This window comes from Sapajus apella, unplaced genomic scaffold, assembly GCF_009761245.1.
Source record: "Sapajus apella isolate SASKATOON/1434 unplaced genomic scaffold, GSC_monkey_1.0 scaffold46, whole genome shotgun sequence".
In the NCBI taxonomy this organism is placed as follows: domain Eukaryota; kingdom Metazoa; phylum Chordata; class Mammalia; order Primates; family Cebidae; genus Sapajus; species Sapajus apella.
Window position 1 is genome coordinate 16,078,696 of NW_022436986.1, and position 18,289 is coordinate 16,096,984.

An 18,289-nucleotide genomic window follows, 5' to 3' on the forward strand; every position below is an offset into this window, starting at 1 on the left:
CTACATGGTCATTCACTGCACAGTTCACTCTGTTTTTAAATTTTTGTAATCATAGAAAACGATATAGAAATAAATCCCTCCAGCTGTTCTTTGGGTGTTGGTCCGGAGGGAACTAGGGAGCCAAGTTAGTGAGGAGGTGAGGGCAGCGATTCAGGCAACGCTGGTGAGGGGTGGAGCTAAAACAGCACCACTGCAGAGGGAGAGGAGGGTGTGGACTAAAAAGTATCATCTTGTCTGTTGTCTTCCCTCACTCCCACAGTCCAAAGTGCTTCGGGAGAAATGGCTGCTGCAGGGTATACCCGCGGGAACTACCGAAGAGGAGGAAGCCAGGAGGCGGCAGTCTGAAGAGGATGAGTTCAGAGTCAAGCAACTTGAAGACAACATCCAGAGGTAGGTGGATTCCAGCCCAGGGAACCCCTGCCGTGGTTTTATGGTGCAGTAACCACTGCTCTCCTCTAGGTGGCCTTTCTCAATACTGTTACCTTCGGTACTTGAGGATTTTCTTCCTAGACAAAGCACATTGAGGTTGTTTAAAATTTTCCAGATGAGCTGGAGTTATGACACAGAGTACTAATTATTTTTTTGTTTTTATTTTTAACTCTTAAGTTTGGGGGTACAAATACAGGTTTGTTATATAGGTAAACTTGTGTCATGGGGATTTGTTGGACAGATTATTTCACCACCCAGGTATTAGGCCTAGTACCCCTTAGCTATTTTTCCTGATTCTCTCCCTCCTCCCTCCCTTCTCCCTCCGACAGGCCCCAGTGCATGTTGTTCCCTTCTATGTGTCCGTGTGTTCCCATCATTAGTTTCCACTTATAAGTGAGAACATGCAATATTTGGTTTTCTGTTCTAGTACTAGTTTGCTAAGGATAATGGCCTCTACCTGTATCCATGTCCCTGCAAAGGACATGATCTCATCCTTTTCTGTGGCTGCAAAGAGTACTAATTATTGCATTGGGCTGTAATACAGCACCGTGATGGCTTCATGGGCCTGTGAGGCGTTGTGAGCAGCTTGCCCCTTCAGTAAGTGCTCCCTTTTGAGTTCTCATATTAGTTTTCATCTTTTTCCTCCTTCAGGTCAGGCTGTTAGCTGTTATTGCTGCTGTAGTGGGTCTGTTTTCAAATTTGCTATATTCGGTCAATTTGAAATGGGAAAACTGTAGTCAACAGTCTTGGGATTGAAATGAAGAGTGCAGAAGTGCTGAGTGAGAGCACCTCGGTGGGTTATGTGCCTGTGCTCTAAACATACACTTTGTGTTGTCTGCTTTCACTGCTCGGAGAGTGGTTTCTTTATGGTACTCAACCAGGATCTGATCATTTCAATCTGGGAGATAAGCAACCTGTCTGTGGCCAATGGCTGGCCAGGCTCACACAGGAACAATAATGTAGGTTTCTTCTTGGGAGCTCTAGCTACCCCAGGTCCCAGGACGCCTAGCCAGAGAGATATGAGATAGGGATGGAAGGTGGTAAGCGTAGACGCCTGAGAACCAAATGTATCCCTCCAGCTCATCCCACCAAATTCTGCCTGAAATCTCACTGTCTGGGGCTTCATCTCTGTCTCCTGAGCTTATGAGCTCTTTTAAAATACAAAGGGTAATAGCTAAAGTGCTACCAGCCATCTATACCTAACAGCAAATGAAGACTCTGAGGGCATCTGTCATAGTGTCACTAAAGGGAAAAGCAAACCGAGTAAATCCCAAAGGCATACTTCAGCCTATGTCCCAACTTTGCTTAGGTCCTCATGCGTCTTAAAGCGCTTTCGGAACAGCTTGGCTAAATAAACATTGCTTGTGAAGGAAATTGGCTGAGAAAAAATTTGGAGGGTTTGTGTATACATATACATATATATACTCACACACACCCGTGTATATGCACACATGCACATGCTTTTTCTTAGAATACAAAGGATAAAGGCTAAACTGTTACCAACCATTTATATCATATACATGTATATCATATGCATATAAAGAGAGAGAGAGTAGGTGTTATTATAGACAGAAGGCAGAAAGGATTTGGAAAATAGGATAAAATTAGTTACATGACCTTATCTATTTTTCTTTCCGTTTCTTTTTTTTTTTTTTTTTTAAGAGATGAGGCCTCACTCTGCTGTCCATGCTGGACTGCAGTGGTACAATCATAACTCACTGCAGCCTCAAACTCCTGGGCTTAAGCTATCCTCCTGCCTCAGCCTCTCAGGTTGCTGAGAACATAAGCCCATGCCACTGTGCCTGGCAATTTTTTTTTTTAATTTTTGGTAGAGACAGGGTCTCACTATGTTGCTTAGGCTGGTCTTGAACTCCAGCCTTCAAGTGATCCATCCCTCTTGGCCTCCCAAAGTGTTGGGGTTACAGATGTGAACCACCGTGTTTGTCCTTTTCTGTTTTTCTTAAATCGCATTGGGAAACGTGGTTTTCCAATCAAATTGGCAGTTTAACCTTGGCTTGACTGCAAATATATTGTTATTATGGTCTAATAGGTGATAACTCACATTTGCAGAATGAGCCATTGCACGTGGAGGCTAGAGTCTTAAATCAAGACTCAGTTTTTGGCTAAATTGACCATTGGAATGAGGTGTTGAGAGTTAGAGGCTGGTTTATTGTTCAGCTGGCCATGATCATACTCAGAAAAAAAATTTTAAAGTTCTTTTTATCCTCTAAGTCAACGGAATAAAGAGCTCAATCAATGTTTGTAGGCAGTCTCGCCCATTTAGAGCTATAAAGTTCTGTTTATCCTTTAAGTCAACAGAATAAAGGGCTCACTCAATGTATGCAGGCAGTCTTGCCCATTTAGAGCTAGAATCCCAAGCCAGACAAAGGAAATCGCAATAGCCTCAAGGGGTAGGTGGTGAGGCCTGGAATCAGGGGCCATTTCTTCTGTCCTAGTCATGACTTTGGGCCAAATGGGCACTGGACATGTGCTGCGTTTGGAGCTTCTTTCCGTAGGAGGAGGACTATGGTGAGCATCGTTTCCTCTGCAGGGCCTCCTGAGGGGCAGTTTCTTCCTACCCTGGAATTCAGTTTCTGCTTCCCCTCATCTCACTGGCATCTTCTCTACCACAATGTTTATTAATGTCTTTAATCTTCAATCCCATGGGAAGAAAGAGCTGTTATCTCTCTTCCCATAAAGGACACTCAGTCACCTAAGACATTTCCCTGTAGTCGAACACAGTTTACTTCTCATTCACAGAATGACATTTGAATAGTTCTAAAGGCTCATTGCAAACATGAGCACCCTACAGTGTTACAAAGTCCCTGTGGATTGACCGGCATGGCTCTGATGATAGGGCTGAGCTCACCTAACTGATTCTAAGCTGCATATTGCCTAAGTCCACTCTTGTTTACCCTGCGCTAACAGGCTAATCATGACGCTGTCTCTTCCTGGCAATGGGAGAGGTACAAGAGGGCTGAGCAGAAACAAGGCCTAGGCTCGCAGAACTACCCACAAGCCATCTGCCAAACCAAGTCAATGACCAAGCCCAGCACCAAGGGAGGAGACCAGCCAACTTTTAGTGGAAGGAACACACATTAGGGAAGGGTGAAGAATGGGGACGAATAATTCAGTCTTCCAGGAGCATGATTGTTGAATTGAAAATTGCAAGCATTCAGGAAAATGGACTGGAATTAGGGAAACTACAGAAAGCCATTTTAAAAGAAACAGGACTGGCCGGGCATGGTAGCTTACATCTGTAATCCCAGCACTTTGGGAGGCAGAGGCAGGTGGATCACCTGAGGTCAGGAGTTCAAGACCAGCCTGGTCAACATGGCAAAACCCCATCTCTACTAAAAAAATACAAAAATTAGACCGGCTTAGTGACAGACACCTGTAATTCCAGCTACTCAGGAGGTTGAGGCGCGAGAATTGCTTGAACCTGGGAGGCGGAGGTTGCTGTGAGCCGAGATCATGCCATTGCACTCCAGCCTGGGCAACAGAGTGAGACTACATCTCAAAACATCAAAATTAAAATAAAGAGGACTAACTAAAACAATGCAAGAATGCAGAGAGAAAGGAAGAAGAGAGTAAGAGAGAATATGAGTGACTTCAAGATCAAATTTATGATCTGATTTTTATATAATAGGAATCTTGAAAACTGTAAGATCAGACGCAGAACCATTAAATAAAGGAATTTTAAGGCAAAGCTTCTTTACTCAAAGCAAAATATTAATCTGTAGATCTTTAGATTTGGGCCCACTAGTCTAAGTCACCCCCAGCAATCAATTAGATTCTCCTAAGGAGATTCATGAACTGTTGGCAAACTATAAAGTATATTAGTACAGTTGTACCCTGAATGCATTTTCATCCTTGTTGTTGAACTAAGAATAGCTTGAAGACACTGAAGGAGGAATAGAGACAAGTAACCAAAGTACAAGGAAGATTTCTACCAAGAAAGATGAAGGGAAATTGGGTCATTTAGTTTAGAAAATGAAAAGATAATGGTACCGTAACTTAGAACTTCAAGTGTATGTAGGATTAGGCCATGTCTTAATTCTTTATGTGTAGGCCATTTTGAATATGACAAAGACTTCAAATAAAGCATGCGAATTAGACATATGTCTATTTCCCTAGGTACCTCCTAGAAGAAAGAACATTATCACCTTGTAATTCTGATTCTATGATTCTTTATAGTGCCAATAACTGTACAAGAAGTTCCAGGTTTGCAGACATGTTTTCTTCCAAAATGTTATTTATAAATTGGTAGTGGTTTGGAAGGGCCAGTGTTGTTTTTCTGCCAGAATTATTTTGTGTGGTGCTTAGCTTTTGAAGGCAGCCCACGAAGAAGGAAGGAAGGATGGAAAAATGTAACTAGCATATTAAACCCTGGGCATTAGAATCAGTTGGGAAGGTTTTTAACAGTAAGAATTACCAAGCCTCATTCTAGGAAATTTGGATTTAGTGACCCTGGAATCTGTGTTTTTTTAAAGGGTATTCCAGATAATTCTGTTGTATGGTCAGGTTCAAAATGATTGCTGTAAGTGGAAAAAAGGAAAGATCATAAATGAAATCCTACTTTAATACCTAGAAACCCCCCAAGGAGAGTGGGAAGTAAATCATATTTATAAGAAAATTGGCTTCACACACAAGGATGAAGGACAACCCTGGCTCTTGATTTCAGACTGCTTCTGAGGCTTCCTGCTTTGACTCAAGGAAATTTGAAACCTGCTTTGGAGATTCCTGCCGGTGAGAGTAGCTCTGGCTTAGAGATCAGGTCTCTACTCCATAGGCCCCACAGTGGAGCCAAGCTTTCATTTGAAGTTGATTAGAAACAGCCTTGGTTTACCAGGCTAAAGCTGATACAGGTCAGGAAAACTGCCAACTTTCCCAAAGGCTAGAAAATTCTACCCCTCTTCTAAGATTTCTGGCTAAAATTCAAAGTAATGTGGCCTTGAAGGGATGACAGCAAAGCAGCTGCCAAGGAAGAGGAAAACCCGGTGGCCACAGTGGATAAATAGATCGTCATTCTTTTGCATAGCTTTCCCCTGGGTAATGTCAGGATTATATTTTTGGCTCCCTGGAAACCAGAATTAAAATAGGCTAAATAAGATTGGAACTGTTGAAAGCAAAATCTGTAGACGTTTCCTTTTTTAAAATGTTTGAATGTCCACATCTTCTGTATGCTTTGCTTCTTGTTGGGGTGACGTATCGAGAAAGCCCAAGAGATTGTTTCTGGCGTGAGCCCCCTGCCAGCCATTGTGCATGCCACTACTGGGTGTGGTGGGTCCCCAGAGGCCACATGTGGACCTCGGATTGATGCTCTTGGAGATTTTAGGTAGCTAGATCCACGCTAGCCCTGTCTACTTCATGTCTACCCCAAGCATTAAGCCTTGTTACTTGCCTTGTGACTTTCTCACTTAAGATCCCCTTTCATTTCATTGGGTTTTACTAAAGTGTTTGAAATACAGGGTTTTAAACTTCCTTTTATTAGTGAGAAATAGGGGGATAATTTTTCTCCCAACCTTATCAGTTGGGGGAAGACCAACCCCAATGAACATGAGAAGCTTCATGGAGTATTAAGCGAGAATGGGATGAACTGTCACAAAGCCAGGGTGTTAATTCAAACTCTGCTCATCATTTGCTGGGTGACCTTGGGCAAGGCTTTCCCTCTCTCCAGTCTCAGTTTCCTCCTATCTTCAGCGAGAGATCTCTCAGGATCTTCCAGCTCTGGTATTCTGATTTTCTCCGATTTGAGGAGTTGGTTAGAGATCTTTTTTCAACAATGTACCTGTGCAGAGAAATGTTACTGTTTAGAAGGAAGTAGTGTTGGAAACAGATCAGAGTGGAGGAAGGAAGTTAAGTTCTCAAAAAAACAAAAGCCCTAGGTATAAGTAACTGATTCATCACAAAGATGACTAATTCATCTAAACAGCTGTCTGTTCTAAAATATGTCACATCGAATATTCATTGAATAAAATATTGAAGTCTCAGTTGCTAACCTAGAGAGGGCCAAGCAGCTTAAAAAAAAAAATCATGATACAAGTGTACTTTTCATTTCTGCATTGGACCTATAATTCTCTGAGTACTTGTGTGGGTCTCTGGTAAGTACCAGAGTTCACTTAATTTTCCACATTGTTAGGAGACTCAAAGCAGAAGACATAGAGACATCAGGCATAAGCCTGTGTATGTTATTAAGCATCTGGATGTTATGTTGTGGGGTTTGGCAACTTAAGAAGACGACAGTTACTTACAACTGTTCTAGAAAAGGCAACCACTGAAACATTCATTGAAATCACAAGGGACGCTTGCTTGAGATTCATTGTGTTCTTCATATTTGCTATTTTTAACTCCATGATTCACTGTTCTTTTGAGCAGGGAGGGGAGCACTCCACAGTGCCATTCCATATCTGTGCATTCCCAGACTGGGCCCCCGCCCCACATTCAGCCGCATTTGGCACTGCAGCCCAATTGTTGCTTCCATTCTTTTGTTTCCTTCCAAAACAAAACTATATATATGCTATGTAAACAGTAAACTATATAGTAGTGTCGTTATGTTGTGTAATATTTCCTGGTTTCTCACTCCTTCTGGATAGTGGCCTAGCTTTTCTGCCTCCATTTAATTCATTAGTTTTCTAATTTAAGCATCATAAGACTCCCATGAAGTAGTGATGATGATGGGACAAGAAAGAGGCATAAGAGGTGACGTAACCTGCCAAATGTTAGACGTTGCTAAATGTTGCCTTGGGAGACAAAATCACTCCAAGTTGAGAAGAACTGCTCAAAAGGCTGACATTATGTATGTTGGTACTAAGATGAAAATCTCACCACCAAGTAGTTTCAGGATACAGAACCCTAAATCTAATCTGTGAAGATAACATTAGTGATTCTTAGTGCAAAAATGACAAAAAAAATTCAATGGAAGAACATACAAGATGAATAAAAAAAAATATTAAGTGAATGAGCAAGTATTTGAACTCAACTCTGCCTAATTCTAAAGCATGTCTTCGAAAATCCCAGCAGAAGTTTTTGTTTTAAGCTAAAAAATTTTGAGACCTCTGGTATTGAGTGAAATTACACTAACATTCACCTCATGATGTAGGAGGAGGGACAGGTAATGTGATTCTCCCTCCTCAACCTCCATGCACGCTGCTTCAGGAGACAGTGTATCAGATGCACCACACCCTGGAGGTGCTGGTCTTCAGCCTATTGTGGGTGGTCATCGTGATAGTGAGACTGCCCCCTTCAGGTTCTTTCATGAAGTGCAGGTTTCATTATAGGCTTGGCTCCGTTCTGTCTCTTTCGGAAGCCCTTTGTTCCTGATTGCACTTTCTAGCCTGTGTTCAGTCTAAACTTCTGCAGGAAACCGTGTGTGCTTCTGAAAAGGGCTCCAGCATAGCAAACTCACTAGCAAGCTGGACCTCAGAGCTCGACCAAACTTGAGTGGAGTCCTGGTACTGCATTTACAAGTTGTTTATCTTGGACAAGCCATGTTAACTCTCTGGACTTAAGTGTCCTTGCCTGTACATTGGGGAAAACTATACCTTCCTTGCAGTTCTGTTGTAATATGTAGAGGCCAGGTGTGTTTGTGAAGTGCCACAAACAGCAGGCTGTCAATAAGGATAGTGCTGTTGGCTAGGTGTGGTGGCTCACGCCTGTAATCCCAGCACTTTGGGAAGCCGAGGCAGGTGGATCACCTGAGGTCAGGAGTTTGACACCAGCCTGGCCAATATGGTGAAACCCCATCTCTACTAAAAATACAAAAAATTAGCTGGGCATGGTGGCAGACGCTTGTAATCCCAGCTACTCGGAAGGCTGAGGCAGGAGAATCACTTGAACACGGGAGGCAGAGGTTGCAGTGAGCCAAGATCACACCGTTGCACTCCAGCCTGGGCAACAAGAGTGAAGAAACTCCATCTCAAAAAAAAAAAAAAAAAAATGTAGTGCTGTTTTTATCATTGTTTCTTCCATTCCCATTTCTTAACAGCAGCACTATTGACATTTAGGGCTGGATAGTTATTTGTGCTGAGTGGCTTTCTTGAGTATTACAAAGTATTTAGTAGCATCCCTGGCCTCTACCTACTGGTTTCCAGGGGCACCATTGCCCTCTCTAAGTCATGATAATAAAATGTGTCTCCAGATGTTGTTAGATGTTGCCTTGGGGGACAAAATCACTCTGAGTTGAGAACTACTACTCAAAATCCTGGCATTATGTATATTGATACTGAGATGAAAATCTCACCACCGAGTAGTTTCAGAATGCAGAACCCTAAAAAGATTTATGAAGATAACATTAGAGATGCTCAGGGCAAAATGATGGTGTTTCAGTTGCCTGAAAATATAGGGCTTCTCCTAAGCACTGAGCCATGAAAATCTGTTCAGAGTTAAAAAGAAATAGTTGCGTTTTTAGTTTTTGCATTCAATATTGTGCTGCTTTTACAAAGGCAATGATTTTATGACAGTTCATAAAACCATAAGAATCTTAGCGTATACGTGACTGATATGTTATGTGGATCAACTCCTATCTGATTCTTGAATTTGCAATGAACGTAATGAGTGGGAGTCAAAAAACAGTCTCTCTCCAAAGCCTGAAAGTGACAGGAAACTCATTTACTTGCAAAATAAAACCCAAGTCTGTACTGGAACAACTCTCATTATTAAAGAGGATCTACCTTTGGGATGAAAGTTTTGTTCCCTGCAGCTCCCACCCTCTCTCTGGTCCTTGCCCTATTCTCTCAGGAGCACGCAGAAAAAGCCCTCTTCACTGACGGAGAAAATCTAGTTGCTTAGGGTTTGTGGTCAGCTTTGGAACCTGGCACAGGTAAGGGAGGAAACACTCTTAAATTCAGTCCAGCATTTCAACATTTCATGTGCGTTTCTTAGCAACAGTAGCAGAAGGCCTGCCAGATATACCCAAGTCATCGTGCCTCACTCAGGTTTTGTAGGATCCATTATAATCACCTCATTATTGGGCTGGTAAATTGGGTTTAAAGTGCCCAGAACGATAAAAATAGTAGGAGAATTTTTTCCATACACTGAGGCCATGTAACAGTCATATTTGGGAAATGCATGCATTTTCCAGCCATCAGAACAATTGCTGCAATTGAAGGAATTCTGCAAGTCAACTTTTTCAGTAGCCAGTTCCAGGCGTTTTGGCCTATGATTTCCACACCCCAAGTTTTCTCTCTACAAAAAACTTTGATAATAATCTTTTTCCAATTTTAGGTCACCTTGCATAGCCCCTCTAGATTGTAGTGTGGCCATTTCCAATCCCTCTACATTCTTGATGGAATGGAAATATCAAGCCTCCTGTTGACATACTCTTCCACAGTTTTCATGAATTGTGCATTTTGAAGGCAGCAGACAAGATGGTGTCTCCGTTCTTTCCAGCATCTTCCAGCAGGGAGGTCTTATTTGGTGGCACCATCCCAAGGACTCCGGAGCCAAGATGATCTGTTGAGCAGAACCCCCACTTGGTGTTTCCCCTGTTCACTGTACAGGCCACAGGGAAGAGTACTGTGGGACCTGAGGCTGCTTGATGCTCATTAAGGCCTGCCTCCTCCAGCCTTCCCAGCTTCTCTTTCCCTCAGGTCTAGGCTTGGAGCCCTCCAGGGCAGTGAATGAGTGATAAAATATACAAGTCATCTGATTATGGGGTTTTGGTCCTTCAGCAAACTCATGTAAGGATGTTAGGAAAAACTCCTCTTCCTTCTACTATCCTAAAAGCAACTTCTGACATCAGGAATTCCTTTGGATCTCTCACCCACAGGTATAAACCGTAACAGTGGGAAATTCGGGCCAGTGAGAGGAAAGGGTTGCGCTAAGAGATGACTTAGGTGTTCGTTTGATCTGAAGAGGTCTGCCTACATCCTAGTTCCCGTCCTTGTTTTCGGAAACTCTTTTTAGCATACTTGGAGTACATGTTCAGTTAAACTTGCAAAATGACGAAATCAAGGAATGGAGGCCTGAGTGTGACTCACCTGAGGCCACACGCAGAGTGAGGAGATGCCAGTGTGCTTCTCACGGAAGCATCTCCCGCATCTCCGCCAAGCCTTTTTATCTCCTTTGAAACAGAATCTCTAATGGAATAAACCACTCCAGGGATCCTAGAGTCTTGTGTTTGTTCCTCCTATGCAGAGAGGCAAAGGGAAAAGTTAAGTAATATCTGAATACCACGTAGTGCAGAGAGAATACCTGTGAAATTACAGGGACATTCAGCCAGCAAAGAATGTCCCCCTGGCCAGGGTACCTGGAGGAAGGCTTTTAAGCATTACCGTGCTGTGCAGCATGGGGCCGCCAGCTTGACCAGATTCTAGCTGGAAGAGCCAGGCATCTTTAAAGACCAGTAGCATTCAGGGCCATTGCTGGGCCACATGGCTCCTTTGGGCAATTAGAAAATGCAGTTGCACAGTGTAGGCACCACTTAGAAAGCCGCTGGCTGGACTTCAGCTCCCTTTATTCTCTCGGCTGGCATCTTGGGCAACAGCCGTCTATACAGGCATGCACCATGGCCCTGCTGGCTTCCTGGTCTCCACGTGCCTCCTCCTTCTTGGTCATTAAGTTTATGCCATTCCCCTCCCCCGCTCCACCCGCCATTATTAAGTAATGTCATTTACTGAGGAGATGGAGATGAAGATTTTTACAGGTCGCAGGGGAACGCTGACAAGTCACCCATCATTTTTTGTGCATGTGTGAGACAGAGTCTCACTCACTCTGTTGCCCGGCTGGAGTGCATTGGCACAACCTCAGTTCACTGCAACCTTCATCTCCCAGGTTCAAGCAATTCTCCTGTCTCAGCCCCCTAAGTAAGTGGGATTATAGGAGTGTACCACCACGCCAAGCTAATTTTTGTATTTTTAGTAGAGACAAGGGTCCCACCATGTTGGCCAAGCTGGACTTGAACTCTTGACCTCAAGCTATCTGCCCACCTTGGCCTCTCAAAGTGCTGGGATTACAGGTGTGAGTCCCCATGCCTGGCCATCACCCATCAATTTTTAAATGGTAGGATGGCTCCCATGATGGATGTTATGAAAGAGTCTATGGATGCATATAAAAGGGAGTGATCATTTCCACTCAGTCCAGGTAAAACTCCCTTTTTGGGGAGTCCCTTTTACCTTCTTTCACCTGGATGGAGGGTGAAGACAATGTGGTTTGCATTGTTAGGTAAATGTTTCCTTATCATTTTTCGTTATATGTTACGTTTACATTCTGTTCATCTCCCTAAGATGACATCCCAAGGATGTAAACTCCACTGGAGTAAGGACTGTCTTGATTACCTACCGTACTAGTTTCCTGAGACTGATGGAACAAATTTCTACATACTTGGTGGCTTAAAACAGTTCCAGAGGCCAGAAGTCCAAAATCAAGATACTGGCAGGGCTGTGCTTTCTCCTGAGGGTCTGGGGCGAATCCTCCCTTGCCTCTCGTGGCTCTGAGTGTGTCCAGCATTCCTTGGCTTGCAGCTGTGTCACTCTAATCTTTGCCTTTGTTTTCACATGTGCTTCTCTTCTTCCATGTCTTCTCCTTTCTCTCTTATACAGACCCCTATCATTGGATCTGGGGCCCTCCTAGATAATTCAGGGTGACCTTATCTCAAGATCCTTAAATTAATTACATCTACACAGCCCCTTTTATCCACATAAGATCATATTCATAGGTTCTGGGGGTTAGGATGTGGACATATCTTTTTGGGGCTCTCATTCAGCATACTATATCTGAGTGCCTAGATTATAGCTCGCACCTAGAAGGTTGCTCAATAAATAGTTTTCAATTTAATTTATCTGTATCAGTCTTAGTTCATTCATAGGATTGCTGTGAGGTTCAGAAATCATCATTTATATACAGCGATGGTGTAAGGCAATGGTTAAGGGCATGAACTTCTGCATAATACTTGCTGGGTTCAAGTCCAGAATCTCTGCTTGCTGCCTGTACAATTTGAGACAAGTTCTTTAGCCTCTCTCTACTTCAGTTTCTTCTTCTGTAAATAATAATAATAATAATGAGATCAACTTTATTTTGGAGTGGTGACTATTAAGTCAATATATGCAAAGTGCCCGGAACTGTCTTCGACTTGGCGCCCAATAGCTTTTAGCTTTTGTTATAAAAATGAAAGAGTGATATGACAATGTACAGTATATAAACAATCTCAAATTGTTTAATTTTTATCAGACTCCCTCTCCACTTTCAGAAATAGCCGAGAGGGCTGTCACCACCCTGCAATTAGCATGGCATTCCAGAACTCAGCTGCGGCTGGGCATTCAGGTCCAAGGGTACCTTGGAAGGGTACCCCTCACCTCTGCGGGCCAGGGAAGAGGAAGTCAGGGAGGCTAGGAGCACAGCACTGAAAGAGGAGTGGCCACTGCCTAACAAGGCCAAGAAGCGTCCCATCTCCGGGCAATTGTCTGGTTCTTTACTGCCCTGGGAACAGCTCAAATCTGTCTGTTTACCCCTTACCCCCAGGCCTTCAGCAGGAATTCCAGGACTGCTGGGCCTGCCCAGGGCCTGTCAGCTAAAGTAGAGGATGAAAAAGAACAAATCCAAAGGCAGAAGAAATAGAATAATATGATAGGTGAATTTGAGAAGAATCCAGACCAATTGTGAGCAAACCAAGTTGAATAGGGTGAGAGGCTAGAGTAATCTCAGCAGGGTTAGTTTGTTTGGTTGGTTTGTTTTGTTTTGTTTTGTTTTTGAGACAGTCTCACTCTGTCGCCCAGGCTGGAGTGCATTGGTGCTGATCTCAGCTCACTGCAACCTCTGCCTCCTGGGTTCAAGCGAATCTCTCATACCTCAGCCTCCAGAGTAGCTGGGATTACAGTTGTGTGTCACCACACCCAGCTAATTTGTGTCTTAACGCCATAGAGATGGGGTTTCATGATGTTGGCCAGGGTGGTCTTGAACTCCTGACCTCAAGTGATCTACCGACCTCAGCCTCATAAAGTGCTGGGATTACAGGCATGAGGACCATACCCAACCATCTTAGCAGGTTGTTTTAAAAAATGTTAGCTTTCTGATGAGAACACGTGGATGAGATGAGAACACGTGGACACATGGTGGGGAGGACACAACAAACACTGGAGACTATCAAGGGGTCTGGGGGAGAGTGATCATCAAGAAGAATAGCAATACCTAGGTGGAAGGTTGATCTGTGCAGTAAACCACCATGGCACATGTTCACCCATGTAACAAGCCTGCACATCCTGCACATGTGCCCCAGAATTTAAAATAAAAGTTGAAGAAATAAAGTTTACTCTTCTGCTTTCCAGTTGCTTATTTAAAAAAAAATGCATCTGGCTGTGTACCGTGGCTCACACCTGCAATCCCAGCACTTTGGGAGGCCGAGGTGGGCAGATCGCTTGAGGTCAGGAGTTTGAGACCAGCCTGGCCAACATGGTAAAACTCCATCTCTACTAAAAATATGAAAAATTAGCTGGGCATGGTGGCATGTGCAGGTAATCTCAGCTACTTGGGAGACTGAGGCAGAGAGAAGTGCTTGAACCCAGGAGGCAGAGGTTGCAGTGAGCCAAGATTGCACCACTGCACTCCAGTCTGGGCAACAGATTGAGGCGCCATCTCAAAATATAAATAAATAAATAAAATATATCTAAGTTGTCTGAGTGATGCCCTGCTCAAGTCCATAGGGGACTTGCTTTATTACAGAAAAATGGCCAAACCCAGTAATATTCAGTATATGATCCAGGGACTGCTTCTGGTCAGGCAACTGTTTATTACCAGTCTGTGACAGAGACAGAAATTGTCAGTAGGGTGTTTAGAAACTTTCATAGCAATATGCTAGTCCAGTGGGTGATCGGTGGACTCATCTTATTGAATACTGAATAGAGTGGAGACAGGTTTGAGTGTTGTTGCACCCACGTGGTGAGCTGCATGTGTCATGGGCTGAGTGCCGGTATTGGTCTGTGATGGATTGAGATGATACCCTTGTCATGACCATAAAATTTTGAGCAACATTGCTGCAAGCCAAATGCCAACGATGATTATGTACCCCAAGACCACACTTTTTGCCTACATTTTTTTAAAGAGAGACACGGCCTCACTATGTTGCCCAGGCTGGTCTTGAACTCCTAGGCTCAAGCAATCCTCCCATCTCAGCTTCCCAAAGTGCTGGGATTACAAGCGTGAGTCACTGTGCCAAGCCTGCCTAAATGTCTAAATCTTGTCATTGCCACCATTTGCAACATTTACCTTTAGATCTAGAAAAGAACTTGGAGCCTTTCTACTAGGCCTATCCCTACACCACTTGCCATCTTAGAAGTGATGAACCTGAGGCCGGGTCAGGCCACAGGGCCCTCAGAATGATGCAGCCTGTCAGTGATCTTCCTGGCACAAAACCCAGTGTTCTTTCAAGGTACAATTCTTTTCCTGTAACTAATGCAAAAGCAAATCTCAGCCCGTGACAAGGAATCACAGATTTCGAATGAGTGCCCTCCGAATGATGGGTTTCCTTGAAAGCAGCTGCTTCATCAACATGACTTCGGGGGGCATCTCAGGCCTTCCATGCAGTGGAGTCTGCTGGTCGTGGGGCTGCTCTGTTAAGCAAAGGATGGGAATCTGAGGTACTGACATTTTCGTATTAGCCACATAGATGTCTTGGTTCATAACCTTGAGAAAATCAGTTAGTGTCCCAGCTGAATCTGTAAATAGGAATGAGAATATGATTTGCTATCTCTGGGGACATCCAAAGAATTTTTGTCAGGCTAGAAGAGGAGTCCTGGAGAGATTTATTTGATCTGGGAGAGCAGAAGTCAAACTTGGCTTTTCATTCTGTAAGATCCGCTATGGTTAAAATATGGTCAGAGGGTTCATTCAGCCCTCTACTTCAGGTTGAACTATACTTACTTTCTCTTGCTTTTAAAGAAGGAAGGGAGACTCTGCAAATGAGTGGCTTTTCTTTTAGTCAGTGCTGTCTTATGCTATGACAATATTGTATTAGTCTGTTATATACATGAGACTGCATAATTTTATAAAGGAAAGAGGTTTAATTGACTCACAGTTTAGCATGGCTGGAGAGTCCTCGAGAAACTTACAATCATGACAGAAGGGGAAGCAAACACATCCTTCTTCACATGGCAGCAGCAAGAAGCAGCAGCAAGGAGAAGCACCAAGCATAAAGGGGAATCTCCTTATGGCTCAAGCCTGTAATCCCAGCACTTTGGGTGGGAGGCCGAGGCGGGTGGGTCACTTGAGGTCAAGAGTTTGAGACCAGCCTGGCCAACATGGTGAAACCCCATCTCTACTAAAAATACAAAAAATTAACTGGGCGTGGTGGCGAGCGCCTGTAATCCCAGTTACTCAGGAGGCTGAGGCAGCAAAACTGTTTGAACCTGGGAGGTGGACGTTGCAGTGAGCTGAGATCATGCCATTGCACTCCAGCCTGGGCAACAAGGGTGAAACTCCATCTCAAAAAGGAAAAGAAATCATCAGAGCTCATGAGAACTCACTCCCTATTACAAAAACAGCATGAGGGTAACTGCTCCCATGATTCAATTACTTCCCTCCAGGTCCCTCCCACAACACATGGGGATTATGGGAACTACAATTCAAGATGAGATTTGGGTGGGGACACAATGAAACCATATCAGATATTAATGGAGTCTGGCAGGGAGGAAGCATGGCTTCATACTGGCAGTGAGTCAGAAGGGGCATCTTCATATTTCAAGCACTTAGCTTCCAAGTGTGTCCTGTGTGCAGTGGAGCCAGATGCAGCTCTAATAAAGGACATTATTCAGAAGAGGCATGGTGGCTCATGACTGTAGTCCCTGTGAGTTGGCAGCCTGAGGTGTGAAGATTGCTTGAGTCCAGGAGTTCAAGACCAGCCTGGGCAACATAGTGAGACCTCATCTCTGCAAAAAATACAAAAATTAGCCAACCATAATGGTGCATGTCTGTAGTCCCAGCTACTCGAGAGGCTTAGGCAGGAGGATCACTTACGTCCAGGAGTTTGGTCAACAGTGAGCTGTGATCATGCCAGTGTCCATCCTGGACAACAGAGCGAGACCCTGTTTCCAAAACGCAATTAATTCTTTAATTAAAATGTTCAAAAGAACTCAGATACCCATCAGGCTTCTCTTCAGATGGCAAAATCTCACTGGTTTTCAAACATCCTAACTGAAATTTTCAGTTCCAGCTATCTTTTGCTTCATCTGGTAATTAATTCCAGGTCTGTGTGTGTGTGTGTGTGTGTGTGTGTGTGTGTGTGTGTGTGTGTTTTGGGGTTTTTTTGCCTCTCTTTAGATGTGAATCTCATGCTAGGTAACAAATTATGGTAACAGGAAGATGTGGATTTTTCCATAAAGTTTAAATATTCACCACTCAACCCTTAAGCAGAAAGCTCTAGGACCGACCTAGCATAAGTGTAGAGTGAAGGGTTAAGAGTGAGCATTCTTCCCTTCGTCACTTCTGTGGCCTCCAACTACTTAGTTAAGATTTTGTGCCTCGTTTTCCTCATCTGAAAAATGGAGATAATCGTAATGTATGCTTTGGGGGTTGCTGTGGGGCGCAAATGAGTTAACGTGTGTAAACTGCTTAAAATAGTATTTGGTAATGATGATAGTTGCTGTTACTATCGTGACCCACATCCTGTATTTGCTTCAAGCAAATGGAATGATTCTCAGACCAAATTTTTTCACTATCTATTTATTAGAAGGAGGTTTAATGTAATTCTGAATTATGCCACAAATCATATTCACTTCATTCAATGTAAAAAACAAGTATCTATTGACAGTTTGTTTTGAGACAGGCAGGATTCCTACTCACACTGTTAGAAATGACGTTTGTGTCTCATGCTGTTCATCTCCTCCCACCAAGACTCCACTGTTTCCTATCAGCTCGTTCGGTCGGACTGGAGGTCGAGAAGCCCACTTACCATTTAGATTAAATTTTTTTATCATCAGCATAGAAGGATTTGCATTAAACACATTGCAGGTAATCACATTAGCAAACCAAGAAGACTTACAGTTAAAGAGGGCAAAAAAATAATTTACTTAAGTGCTCTATGAAAGCTATTTGTGAGTTTCTCTCTATTCAAACAAGAATTAATCAGAAAACAAGTGTTTTTTTTGTTTTGTTTTGTTTTTTGTTTTTTGTTTTTTTTAAGAATTTGAACAAAAGATCACGTAATACCTATTTGCCTTGCCACGGTTGTACTCTTCACACCTGCTCCAGGCTATAGCAACATCAAGGTCAAGCTCCCAATAGTTCAAGTACAAATAAGACTTCAACTGTATATAAACATGTACTTACACACTTCCATCTTCCCGAATTTTCTCTCCAGACTGTTGTTTTGTTTTGTTTTGTTTTTGTTTTTGAGACGGAGTTTCGCTCTTGTTACCCAGGCTGGAGTGCAATGGCGTGATCTCGGCTAACCACAACCTCCACCTCCTGGGTTCAGGCAATTCTCCTGCCTCAACCTCCTGAGTAGCTGGGATTACAGGCACGTGCCACCATGCCCAGCTAATGTTTTGTATTTTTAGTAGAGACGGGGTTTCACCATGTTGACCAGGATGGTCTCGATCTCTTGACCTCGTGATCTACCCGCCTCGGCCTCCCAAAGTGCTGGGATTACAGGCGTGAGCCACCGCTCCCGGCCAGACTGTTTTACAGAATAAGGAAACAGATCTCAAAAGACCTCTCTCAGCCATTTGAAAACACATTTTTTTTTCAGAGTGTTAAATTCATGCTTCTTCTTTTATGTGTGTTAGAAATAAGTATATAAATAATAAACAGTCTTGCCTGGACTGGTTCATGTTCACATTCATAGAAGCTGCATGTCCTTGATTGGGACATACTCACCATGGTTTGTTGAATTATTGCACTTCTTTTTTTTTTTTTTTTTTTTTTTTTTTTT

The 18,289-nt window shown here is 43.3% G+C and overlaps 1 protein-coding gene across 1 annotated transcript in view; it reads left to right on the forward strand.

Moving 5' to 3' along the window:
- The window catches only part of PALM2AKAP2 (PALM2 and AKAP2 fusion), a 506,606-nt gene that overhangs the window by 233,462 nt on the left and 254,855 nt on the right, over positions 1 to 18,289 (forward strand). The window contains 1 exon segment of the mRNA XM_032240316.1: positions 260 to 390. Coding sequence (XP_032096207.1) covers positions 260 to 390 — 131 coding nt within the window.